Here is a 13248-nt window from a genome sequence, read left to right as displayed (position 1 = left end):
ATCCAAGAAAATTTATGGAAATGAATCCATAGAGAGAACTGTGAATTTTATCTAAGGTACTTTTATTATTTTCTAAGGAATTTATGTCACTTATACACACACATGCTTTTTCAAAAATTTTGAATAACACAAAAGAATGATCAAAATAGTTGCCCATCATTTGTCTTTGCCAATCCCATTCAAAACCAATTCTTATTGAATCCTTTTGTATGACATTATGTCTTTATTCAGAAACCCAGCTTTACTTGTACAGTTTTTTGTTCTGATGTTTATTCAAATATTATTTTTTGGCCTTCAGGCAATGTTAATACATTCCTCTAATACCTGGTAAGTATATTATTTGACAGATTTGTTTACATATTTTTATATTTATGCTGAGAACTGTGAATACATGTTTCGCATTAGATTTATGAAGAAATATTGTTAAGTGCTTAAGAAATCTATCAGTGTTCTGAGCCAGTCAACTTCACTGTTAACAAGAATATTCAGGTGATTCTTTGGGATTTTCTAGATGTATAATCATGGTAGGGAATAGCCCCCAGCCTCAGGTATGTCCCCGGAATCATTCCTCAGTTACCCACAGTGGCAACCTCATTATTAACCCAGACTTATGGGTTTTTCTTTCTCCTGCCTTGCTTTCTCATTTCCTCATGTGTACGTCCCAGAATCCACCCCCACCGCCTCCCCCCACCCCCCGCCCCCCTACCCCCCACCAAGTGAACCACTTGCACTCACATTTATGTTTCAATATCTATTTTGGGTGCAATTGAAACAAAGACAATAGATGTTCAGCAAATATGTTTTGTTGATTGATATTAAACTAGTGGTAGTGGTTACTTCTCCCGAAAAAGAGCTAAATTGGGATGTCTGCAAGTGAAGAGAACCAGTGTCAACACTTGTGTTCTCCTCCTTTCTATCACATCTGTTTCTTTGTTAATACAGTATATGTATCTATGGTGTCCTAAAGGTATGTACAATTCTATGGATCAAAGTTGAACTTCTACAAATGTGTTTTATCAGGTGACATGTAGCTTGTCACATAAACAAATATGGTTATCCTAAGGTGTAACCATGATCCCATTGATTGGAATGTTTCTTCCACTTTTCTCTACCAGGCAAAAAAGACATTAAAAAAAATTTTTTTTTTACTTTATTTTACTTTACAACACTGTATTGGTTTTGCCATACATTGACATGAATCCACCACGGGTGTACATGTGATCCCAAACATGAACCCCCCTCCCACCTCCCTCTCCACAACATCCCTCTGGGTCATCCCTGTGCACCAGCCCCAAGCATGCTGTATCCTGCATTGGACATAGACTGGTGATTCGATTCTCACATGATAGTATACATGTTTCAATGCCATTCTCCCAAATCATCCCACCCTCTCCCTCTCCCTCTGAGTCATATTTTTTAAAGGACCATTATATACCCGTAAGTCATCCAAAAGCCTTCATTCACTCGACAAACATTTGTCACTAATGTGCTCTGTCCCAGTAGCAAAAACAAATTTTATAGTTCGTGCCTTCAGGGCGTCTGCATAACAATAGTGGAATGATAGAAAGCAACTGTGGTTCAGCAGAGAGTGCAAAAAACAGAGCACAATGCAGGGACAAATTGTATTTGAACAGGGTAGTTAATCACTGGAGGAAGCAAGTAGGGTAAACCTGGGGTTTTGAGAGGAATAGGAGTTTGCAAAGATAACGACAAAGATGAAACATTCCAGGAAGATGACATGGCTTCAGCAAAGGCTTGCAAGCTTTATTTTTGACCTCTTCCTCAGCTGTCCTAAACAGCTTAACTTCTGTTTAATCTTACACAATTTTTTTTTCCCTCTTAATGTTTCTATGCTTCTTTGGCCTATTGCTTAATGTATGGCAAAACCAATACAGTATTGTAGAGTAAAATAAAGTAAAAATAAAAATTAAAAAAAAAAGAAGTAGTAAGAATACACACTATATTATATTTTGCATTAAAGATTCAAAATAAATAAAAGATATTCAGTGCAATGCTCAGTGAACTGAACACAATGCCTGGTAAATTTAGCATGCTGTTGCTAAGTCGCTTCAGTCGTGTCCGACTCTGTGCGACCCCATAGATGGCAGCCCACCAGGCTCTGCCGTCCCTGGGATTCTCCAGGCAAGAACACTGGAGTGGGTTGCCATTTCCTTCTCCAATGCATGAAAGTGAAAAATGAAAGTGAAGTCGCTCAGTTGTGTCCGACTCTTCAAAACCCCATGGACTGCAGGCCACCAGGCTCCTCCGTCCATGGGATTTTTCAGGCAAGAGTACTGGAGTGGGGTGCCATCGCCTTCTCCACATAAAGCATAATAAATACTCTACAAATGATAAATATCATTATTCCTCACATTTTATTGAAGATGTATAGATGTATGTTGATTTTAGTTCTTCATTTAAAAATAACATAGGAAGCTCAGTCCGGTGCTCTGTGAGAACCTAGAGGGGTGGGATGGGATTCGGTTGGGAGGGCGGATCAGAGGAAGGGGACATATATATACTTATGGCTGAATCACTTTGTACTGCAGAAAGCTACACAACCTTGTAAAGGAATTATCCTCCAATTAAAAAATAAAGACTTAAAAAAATAACTGTCATTCTTTTGAAAATGAAAGTCGCTCAGTCATGTCTAGCTCTTTGTGACCCCATAGACTATATAGCCCATGGAATTTTCCAGGTCAGAATACTGGAACTGGTAGCCATTCCCTTCTCCAGGGGATCTTCCAAACCCAGAGATCGAACCGAAGTCTCCCACATTGCAGGCAAATTCTTTACCAGCTGACTTACCAGGGAAGCCCTTTTTTAAACTATTGCCATGCTGTTTCTTAGGCATGTGTCTCATCCAAGTATCTACAGGAAAAGGATGAGGAGTTATCTGTCAAGTTCTCTTACTATCCAACAGAATTCTTGGATCCATATTTTTGAAGGCTTAATCATTCCAAACATGTTTATATACAACGAATGCTTTTGTAATGAAATATCCTGTGTACAACTTAAAGATAAATCAAAACATCCCATTCTGATTGCCTAGCCTGGGAGACAAACAGCAAAAATGTGTTTCTTCTATTTAAAAGCTGTGAGTATGGCTAAGTGCTTGAGACAGTGGAGTGAAATCAGACACAGAAGTTGAAAATTCCTTGTAGTCTACCTATCTTCCTGACCATCCAAAATGCCCACTTAGGATCACATTCATCCATATTATTTGTGCGACATTCACCCCAAACATCTTTCACTCTAATTCCTTTCCAGTGTTTCACCTGACCAGCACTTGTTCCCCTCACCCTTGACAACAAAATATACATGAGCTGTAGAAGAAATTTCTCTCTCTGAAGTTCAGAGAGCAGTGATAGGAGAGATATCACATTCAAAAAAAAGATGCTAGATGCAGATGATAAAAGCTGTATAGGATATTGAACCAACCAGTAGAAAAGGTGACACCCGAAAGGAAGAACTGGGACAGGGCTTTCAATTGGACACACAGGCACTTACCAGGAAAAGGAAAGGTATTGTTTTCTTCATTTTGGACTACTGCATGAGAAACACACAATTATGCAATTAAATGATCAATTTTCCTAAGAGGGTAAATAATAACACGGAAATAATGATGTCATGGTAGCAGCTCTTCAGCAGGGTATAAAGGGACTGAGGGCCAAGAAGAGTCTCAGGCTCAAGAAACTCACTTTCCTGGAAACTCACCCAGAACCTCCACCCTCTGACACCATGGTCACCTCCTGTTGTGGCTCCGTCTGCTCTGACCAGAGCTGTGGCCGAAGTCTCTGCCAGGAGACCTGCTGCTCCCCCAGCTGCTGCCAGACCACCTGCTGCAGGACCACCTGCTGCCGCCCCAGCTGTGGTGTGTCCAGCTGCTGCCGCCCCGTCTGCTGCCAGCCCACCTGCCCTCGCCCCACCTGCTGCATCTCTAGCTGCTACCGCCCCACCTGCTGTGGGTCCAGCTGTGGCTCCAGCTGCTGCAGGCCTACTTGCTGCATCTCCAGCTGCTGCAGGCCCCAGTGCTGCCAGCCTGTGTGCTGCCAGCCCAGCTGCCCTCACCCCACCTGCTGCATCTCTAGCTGCTCCCGCCCCTCCTGCTGTGTTTCCAGCTGTGGTTCCAGCTGCTGCAGGCCTACTTGCTGCATCTCCAGCTGCAGGCCCCAGTGCTGCCAGCCTGTGTGCTGCCAGCCCAGCTGTCCCCGCATCTCCAGCTGCTGCCGCCCCTCTTGCTGTGGCTCCAGCTGCTGCCGCCCGAGCTGCTGCCTGCGCCCAGTGTGCGGCCGGGTCTCCTGCCGCACCACTTGCTATCGCCCCACCTGTGTCATCTCCACCTGCCCCCGCCCCGTGTGCTGTCCCTCCTCTTGCTGCTGAATCTCTGCTTTGATGAACTGCTTCCTCATTTCCTCCCTCCCCACGGTTGCAGAGATCTTTTTAAAACGTGGAGGGTTCAAGAGAACTCGTCCTTGAATTTCATAAACAAACACCGGACATACTGAGTCCACATTCTAACTTCTCTTCAAACTCCCTCCCTTGCAAATGAGAACACTCAGAATCTCCCAGCAAATTACATTCTCCCAACACTCGTCCTTATTTCTTTAGGACATCTGTTTTTCATGCTTAAGGAATTTGTCTCTATCACTTGTAGGGCCCCCGATTTCTATCTCTCTGATATGGAAATCCAATGAAGATTTTTTTGGTGTACTCTTTGGTAAAGATTTTCTTACATCTTTTTATTTCCATGAACCTAAATAAACGTCCTCCTATTGGCACTGAAATTTGAATCTGATTGTTACTCTCCTTATTTTTTTAAAGGATTTACATTTCGATCCAAGTAATTGAATTTTTCCTCTACCTGCCAAGCAGCACAAATTAATCAACTTTTAAGAGAGGTCAAATGACATTGATCACTGCCTAGTTACATCTAGAAAATAGATAAATTAATCATTTTCTAGTCTTTATGGGGAAAGGAGGTGAAACTGAAGTGATAGAGCATCTGTGAATATAATAACATGAGAAAAAACTTGGAAAGATTGAACACAATTCATGATTTTTAACAACACCACCTTTCAGGGTTTTTTCACCTATAAAAGCAGCAGGTATGTAGGTTAGTAAAGTCTATGTATTTTCTGCTTCGGGTCACATGCAGTGAGTCCTTCGTCCACGTGCACTGTTGAAATGTTAGTCACTCAGCCGTGTCCAACTCTATGTGGCCCCCTGGATTGTATCCCACAAGGCTCCTCTATCCACAGATTCTGCAGGCAAGAATACTGGAGTGGGTTGCCATTCCGTTCTCCAGGGAATCTTTCTGCCCCAGGGATTGAACCCATGTCTCTTGCATTGAGGGCAGATTCTTTATCTTCTGAGCCACCAAGAAAGCCCCTGCAGGTATACAGTGGAGTTCTGCTTTATTCTGGTAGCCAGAGCTTCAGTACATTTGGTTTATTATTATTACTCTTCAGAATATTCAGTGTATTCTGCCTTATAGTGGGGCTACCTTCAGTGCCAGCCAGGTGATATAAAGCAATGAAACCGACCCAGTGACAGTTCCTTGGTATTACTGCTGACTGTGATTTTTATGTCCAAGAGTAAAAAGGGACCTTTCCAGTGCCATGCTTAGATGTCCACTGAAACTCTATCCTAGCTTGATTTCTCCAAATGTCCATTTCTGCTCACTTCCCTTCCCCTTCCTCCTAGCAGTACTAATCCCAAGATCACTTCTCAATAAACACCCTTTTTGCTAATTTTCATCTCTGGGTCTGCTTCCTAGGGAACTCAAACAGTCCCGAAAAGCAATTTGTAATTCACAACAGTTAATTTGAGAGCTGGAAACACTGACAGCAACGTAGTTATCATCTTTTAGTATATAATAAGACTTCCCTGGTGGCTCAGACGGTAAATTGTCTGTCTACAATGCGGGAGACCTGGGTTCAATCCCTGGTTCGGGAAGATCTCCTGGAGAAAGAAGTGGCAACCCACTCCAATATTCTTGCCTGAAAAATCCCATGGACGGAGGAGTCTGGTAGGCTACAGTCCATGGGGTCGCAAAGAGCTGGACATGACTGAGCGATAGTATATAATAAGTACAAACTTAAACATAAACGTATAAAACTTATGGAACTGAATTTGTAGAGAGAACTGTGAATTTTATCTGAAGTACTTTTATTCTTTCCCAAGAATTTTATGTCACTTATACACAAACACATGCTTTTTTAAAAAAAAATTTGAATAACACAAAAGAATGTGATCATAACTGAGTTGCCCATCATTTGTCTTTGCCAATCCCATTCAAAACCAATTTTTACAAATGGATATACATTCTTATTGAATCCTTTTGTATGACATTTATGTCTTTATTTATAAACACCTTTACCTGTAAATTTTTTTTCTGATGTTTATTCAAATATTATTTTTTGGCCTTCAGGCAATGTTAATATATTCCTCCAATACCAGATAAGTATACTATTTGACGGATTTATTTACATATCTCTTTATATTTATTGCTCAGATCTGTGAGTTCATTTTTGCCATTATATTTCATGAAGAAATATAAAAGTGCATAAGAAATCTATCAGTTTTCTAAGATAGCCTGCTTCACTGTTAACAATAATATTCAGTTAATTCTGTGAGATTTTCTAGGCTTATAACCATGGCAGCTAATAACTCCCAGCCTCAGGTAGGCCCCAGATTCATTCCTCAGTTACCCACAGTGACAACTGCATTATTAACCCAGACTTATGGGTTTTTCTTTTTTTTCCTGTCTTCCTTTCCCACTTTCTCATGTGTACTTCTGAGAATCGTTCCCCCAGGTGAACTACTTGCACTCACATCTTTGTTTCAATATCTACTTTGGGTGCAATTCAAACAAAGACAATAGATGTTCAGCAAATATTTTTAGCTGATTGACATTAAACCAGTGATGGTGGTTATTTCTCACAAAAGAGAGCTAAATTGGGATGCTTAGAAGTGAAGAGAACCAGTGTCAACATATGTGTTCACCTCCTTTCTATCATATCTGTTTCTGTCTTAATACAGACAGAATATTCTGTCTTAATAATATGTATCCATGGTGTCCTATAGGTAAGTTCCACGCTATGGATCAAATTTGAACTTCCACAAATGTGTTTTATCAGGTGACACATTGCTTGCCACTTAAACAAATGTTATTTTCCTCAAGTGTAACCATGATCCCTTTGTTTGGAATGTTTCTCCCACTTTTCTCCGCCAGGCAAAACAGATGTATTTTTTAAAGGACCATTACATACCCTTAATTTATCCAAAAGCCTTCATTCACTCGACAAACATCTGTCACTAATGTGCTCTGTCCCAGAAACAAAATTAAATTTTATAGTTCATGCCCTCAGTGTGTCTGCATCGCAGAGAGTGCAAAATTTGGAGCACAATGCAGGGACAAATTGTATTTGAACGGGGTAGTTAATCATTGGTAGGAAGCATTCAGGGGAAAGCTAGGATTTTGACAGAGGAATAGTAGTTTGCAAAGATAAAGACAAAGATGAAACATTCCAGGAAGATGAAGCAGCTTCAGCAAAGGCTTGCAAGCTTTATTTTTCACCCCTTCTCAGTTGTCTTAATACAGCTTAACTTCTGTTTAATCTTACACACAAGCTTTCTTTCTTCCCTCTTAACGTTTCTATGCTTCTTTGGCCTATTGCTTAAAGAAGTAATAAGAATACACACTATATTATATTGCCGGGGGCCAGCGTGAGGAACTCCGCCCATGGCAAAGGTCATGAGGAAGGACGCTTGGCATCCGCAAAGGCGTGATCAAGCCTCAGGAAACCCCCTGTTCCCGAGCATCTACCCCAAAACCAGAGTCTGTTTTATGCTCTCACCTATACCTCTGGCTTTAAGGGGGGCTCTCCCCCATAACCATTTCTCTCGGAGAAGGAGTTAACTTGCAGCTCCAAGTCAATAAAAATTCCTGGGCGTGACAAGAGTGTTTCAGCTTACGAACTCCTCTGAAGGTTATCTAGGCCACCTGTATAGGTTCGTCCGGCCACATGTGATTGTTTACAGCCTCCCAATCTGAGAGGCACGAGATGTTTTAGACTTACTAAAGGCAAATTCTTTTGGGGAGTTGGAAATTATTAATATAGCGGGTTGGTTAGGAATTATATTGGTGAAGGGTTTTTCATTTGTTGTGCCAATAATTGCTGCTAATTCCCTGCCATGGGTGTGACAAGGGTGTCTTAGGTCAAACCTCTCTGCTGACAGACTAGCTTGTGTGACAGGATATCCATACTCCTGCCACTACGCACATGACTGTTTACTACCTCTCAACCATAAACAGCACAGAGAGTTTTGGAGTATTTTGAAAGTCTTAATTAGCATAGGGCTTTTCTCATTGTTGAGTCAATGATTGCCGCCAGGGCTCCATATCCTTAGGCACCTGGGAATATATTAATCAATGTATTTGGAATATAGAAAAGGAAATATAGTAGTTTTTAAGGTTAGCAATACTAGACTTTTTGAGTTAATGAATTTTCTCTTTTGTAATAGATCACTGTACTTTGTTATAAATCACTGTGTCCTTGCTATGTAAAAATGTAACTTTATCACTATCTTAAGCCTAAATAGATCTTAAGGGGAGCATTGGTGAAAGGATTTTCATTTGTTGGGCTGATGTTTGCTGCTAAATCTCCATGTTCCCTGCCCTTATAATGAATATAACCAGCATATAGGAGAGATAAGTATTAACCTTTAAGCATATAGGAGAAATAAGTATTAACTTTAAGATTAATCATGTTAACCTTGGGTTAAATAAATTCCTTTCTTGATTGTAACTCACTACACCCTCACCCTATAGGAATGTAACTTTATTTGGAGGGTGGTGCCTGGTTTAAGAAAAAACACCCTTGGAAGAAATAAGTTTTTTGGTTTTCAGAAAGAAAGGATAATAAAATGTCAGCAGGTCTCACTCATGGCCAGAAGATGATGTAAAATCTCTAAGACCTTTTTATGTGAAGCACCTGATTTTGATAAAGGTCAGGACTGCTGACCCCCGTGTGACTCTGTATTCATCCCTAGGTGTAACAAAAGGTATATAAGCAAACCCCAAAATAAAGAAATTGGATCAGTTTCCGGAAAGACTGATACCCCCATGTCGTTCTTTCTTGCTCCCCGTTTTTCTGGCTGAATTCCCATCTGGAGCATGGATTCTATTCCACGTAAACCAAGCCTCTTTTTATTCAGCCTCTTTTTCTCCACTAATTTTCCTACTACACTATCCGTTTCTAATCTCTCTATATATCTGTAATTAAATATGTATTTTTCCAAGGACTCCAACTCCGTCCCCACCTTCGAATCACCCTGGATCCACCGGGGCTGGACCCCGGCATTATATGCTGTATTAAAGATTCAAAACAAATATAAGATATTCAGCACAGTGCTTAGTGAATATAGCACAATGCCTAGTAAATTTAGCATAATGAATAGTGAGTACTGTACACATGATAAATGTCATCATTCCTCACCTTTTATTGAAAATGTATGGAACTTCTCCACATACTATATATGTTGATCTCAGTTCTTCATTTAAAATAACATAGGAAGTTCAGTTCAGTGCTCTATGACAACCTAGAGGGGTGGGATGGGATTGGGGTGGGAGGGCAGCTTAAAGGGAGGGGACATATATATATAATTATGGCTCAATCACATTGTTGTACTGCAGAAAGCTACACAACCTTGTAAAGGAATTATCTTCCAATTAAAAAATAAAGACTTAAATAACTGGTATTCTTTTGAAAATGAATGTCATTCAGTCGTGTCCAGCTCTTTGCAACCCCATGGACTATATAGTCCATGGAATTCTCCAGGTCAGAATATTGGAATAGGTAGCCATTCCCTTCTCCAGGGGAACTTCCCAACCCAGGGATCGAATCCAGGTCTCCCACATCGCAGGCAGATTCTTTTCCAGCTGAGCTATCAGGGAAACCCTTCTTTTAACTATTGCCAAACTGTTTGTTTTCATACTGTTCATGGGGGTCTCAAGGTAAGAATACTGAATGGTTTGCCATTCACTTCTCCAGTGGACCATGCTTTGTCAGAAGTCTCTACCATTACCTGTCTGTCTTGGGTGGCCCTACACAGCATGCCTCATAGTTTGATTGAGTTAGACAAGGCTGTGGTCCATATGATGAGATTAGTTAGTTTTCTGTGTGAGGTTTTCAGTCTGTCTGCCCTCTGATGGAGAAAGATAAGAGGCTTATGGAAGCTTCCTGATGGGTGAGACTGACTGAGGGGAAAACTGGGTCTTGTTCTGATGGGTGGGGCCATACAATTTTCTGTTGATGGGCAAGGCTATGTTCCCTCTTTGCTATTTACCTGGGACCAAACTATGATGGAGGTAATGAAGATAATGGCTTCCTCCTTCAAAAGGTCCCATGCACACACTGTTACACTCAATGCCCCCAACTCTGCAGCAGGCCACCACCAACCTACACCTTTGCCAGAGACTCCTGGATACTCACAGGCAAGTCTGGGTCAGTCTCTTGTAGGTCACTGCTTGTTTCTTCTGGGTCCTGGTGCACACGAGGTTTTGTTTGTGCCCTCCAAGAGTCTGTTTCCCCAGTCTTGTGTAAGTTCTGGTGGCTCTGTGGAGGGGTTAATGGTGACTTCCTCCAAGGGGGCTTATGTCATACCCACGTCTACTGCACCCAGAGCCCCTGCCCCTGCAGCAGTCCACTGCTGAAGCGTAACTCCTCAGGAGACACTCAGACACAGTTCTGTCTCAGTCTCTGTGGGGTCTTTAGGTCCTGGTGTGCACAAGGTATGTTTGAGCCCTCTAAGCGTCTCTGGCATGTATGGACTGTGATTCTAAATGCGATTTTGCCCCTTCTACCATCTTGTTGGGACTTTTCCTTTGCCCTTGGACATGAGATATCTCCTTAAAGTTGCTCCAGCACCACACAGCCACCACTCCAGTGTCAGCTATCATCTTGCAGGTGCTTCTCTGCCCTTGGATGTGGGGTATCTCCTCACAGTCACCCCAGCACCACATAGCAAATGCTCCAGGGCCTACGATCTTGCTGGAGCTGCTGAGCGCTGAAGAATTGATGCTTTTGAACTGTGGTGCTGAAGAAGACTCTTGAGAGTCCCTTAGACAGCAAAGAGATCCAACCAGTCCATCCTAAAGGAAATCAGTCCTAAATATTCATTGGAAGCACTGGTGCTGAAGCCGAAACTCCAATACTTTGGCCACCTCATGTGAAGAACTGACTCATTGGAAAAGACCCTGATGCTGGGAAAAATTGAAGTCACGAAGAGAAGGGGATGACAGAGGATGAGATGGTTGGATGGCATCACCGACTCAATGGACATGAGTTTGAGTAAGCTCCAGGAGTTGGTGATGGACAGGGAGGCCTGGTGTGCTGCAGTCCATGGGGTCACAAAGAGTCAGACACAACTGAGCGACTGAACTGAACTGACTGAATCTGTTTCTTATGCATGTGTCTTAGTCAAGAATCTACAGGAAACAGATGAGGAGTTATCTGTCAAGTTCTCTTACTACCCAACGGAATGTCTTGGATCCATATTTTTGAAGGCTTAATCACTCCAAACATGTTTATATACAACAAATGCTTTTATAATGAAATATCCTATATACAAGTTTGACCACTAAAAGATAAATCACAACATCCCATTCTGATTGCCTAGCCTGGAAGACATAAAGCAAAAATGTGTTTCTTCTATTTAAAAGCTATGAGTATTGCTAAGTGCTTGAGACAGTGGAGTGAAACCAGACACAGAATTTGAAACTTCCTTGTGGTCTAACTATCTTCCTGATCACCCAAGATGCCCACATAGGATCATACTCATCCATATTATTTGTGGGACATCCTCCCTCCAAATATCTTTCTGTCTAATTCCTTTTCAGTGTTTCATCTGACAAGCCATGTTCCCCTCACCTTTGACAATAAAATATACATGAGCCCTATAAGAAACATTTTCTCTCTGATGTCCAAAGAGCATGGATAGGAGAGAATAGCACATTAAAAAAAAAATGTTAGCGTCATATGACTAATGTTTCATAAGACATTGAACCCACCAGGAGCAAAGGTGACATTCAAAATGAAGAACTGGGACAGGGCTTTCAGTTGGACACACAGGAGCATACTAGGAAAAGGAATAGTGTTATTTTCACCATTTTGGAATACTGAATGAGAAACACACAATTATGTAGTTAAATGATCAATTTTCCTAGGAGGGTAAACAATAACAAGGAAATAATGATGTCATGATAGCAGCTCTTCTGCAGCATTGAAAGGGAGCTGCAGGCCAAGGAGACTCTCAGACTCAAGAAACTCACTTTCCTGGAAACTCACCCGGAACCTCCACCCTCTGACACCATGGTCAGCTCCTGTTGTGGCTCTGTCTGCTCTGACCAGAACTGTGGCCGAAGTCTCTGCCAAGAGACCTGCTACCGGCCCAGCTGCTGCCAGACCACCTGCTGCAGAACCACCTGCTGCCGCCCCAGCTGTGGTGTGTCCAGTTGCTGTGGCCCTGTGTGTTGCCAGCCCACCTGCCCTCGCCCCACCTGCTGCATCTCTAGCTGCTCCCGCCCCTCCTGCTGTGTTTCCAGCTGTGGCTCCAGCTGCTGCAGGCCTACTTGCTGCATCTCCAGCTGCTGCAGGCCCCAGTGCTGCCAGCCTGTGTGCTGCCAGCCCAGCTGCCCCCGCATCTCCAGCTGCTGCCGCCCCTCTTGCTGTGGCTCCAGCTGCTGCCGCCCAAGCTGCTGCCTGCGCCCAGTGTGCGGCCGGGTCTCCTGCCGCACCACTTGCTATCGCCCCACCTGTGTCATCTCCACCTGCCCCCGCCCCGTGTGCTGTCCTTCCTCTTGCTGCTGAGCTCGCTGTCTTGTGACCACTGTCTCCACTTACCTCTGTCCCACATATGTAGATCCTTTTTCGCGCTGACCCTTAGGACTCACGGAGTCTAGCTGACATCATTCGTTTAGTTGAATCTCATGATTACAGTGGTTCCACCACTGTTCTTCTGACTCCGTGAACATATGCTGGCTCATTTATATTTCTCCCTTGTCATATTTTCCTTTCTATATCAGCACCAAATAAGAATTAAATTGCAATCCATCAGATGAGAAATTATCTCAGTCCTCTCAACGTTTCATTCTTCCTGATATTTTGGTCATGCTCTGCAGGTGGTCCACAAGGTGGCTATTATCCGCAGCCGCTGAGTGGCACTGACTTGACACCCTGAGAT

General features: G+C 42.6%; 1 protein-coding gene across 1 annotated transcript; it reads left to right on the top strand.

Moving 5' to 3' along the window:
- Nucleotides 1–3741: 3741 nt before the first annotated feature.
- Nucleotides 3742–12875, top strand: LOC128065596 (keratin-associated protein 4-11-like). The gene is made up of 2 exons (XM_052658802.1): nucleotides 3742–4356; nucleotides 12444–12875. Exons 1-2 carry the CDS (start codon nucleotides 3742–3744, stop codon nucleotides 12873–12875), a joined length of 1047 nt encoding a protein of 348 aa, XP_052514762.1.
- Nucleotides 12876–13248: the final 373 nt, after the last annotated feature.

The sequence above is a fragment of the Budorcas taxicolor genome, chromosome 19, assembly GCF_023091745.1.
Source record: "Budorcas taxicolor isolate Tak-1 chromosome 19, Takin1.1, whole genome shotgun sequence".
Lineage (NCBI taxonomy): Eukaryota > Metazoa > Chordata > Mammalia > Artiodactyla > Bovidae > Budorcas > Budorcas taxicolor.
This window is presented reverse-complemented; position numbering and strand designations above follow the sequence as displayed.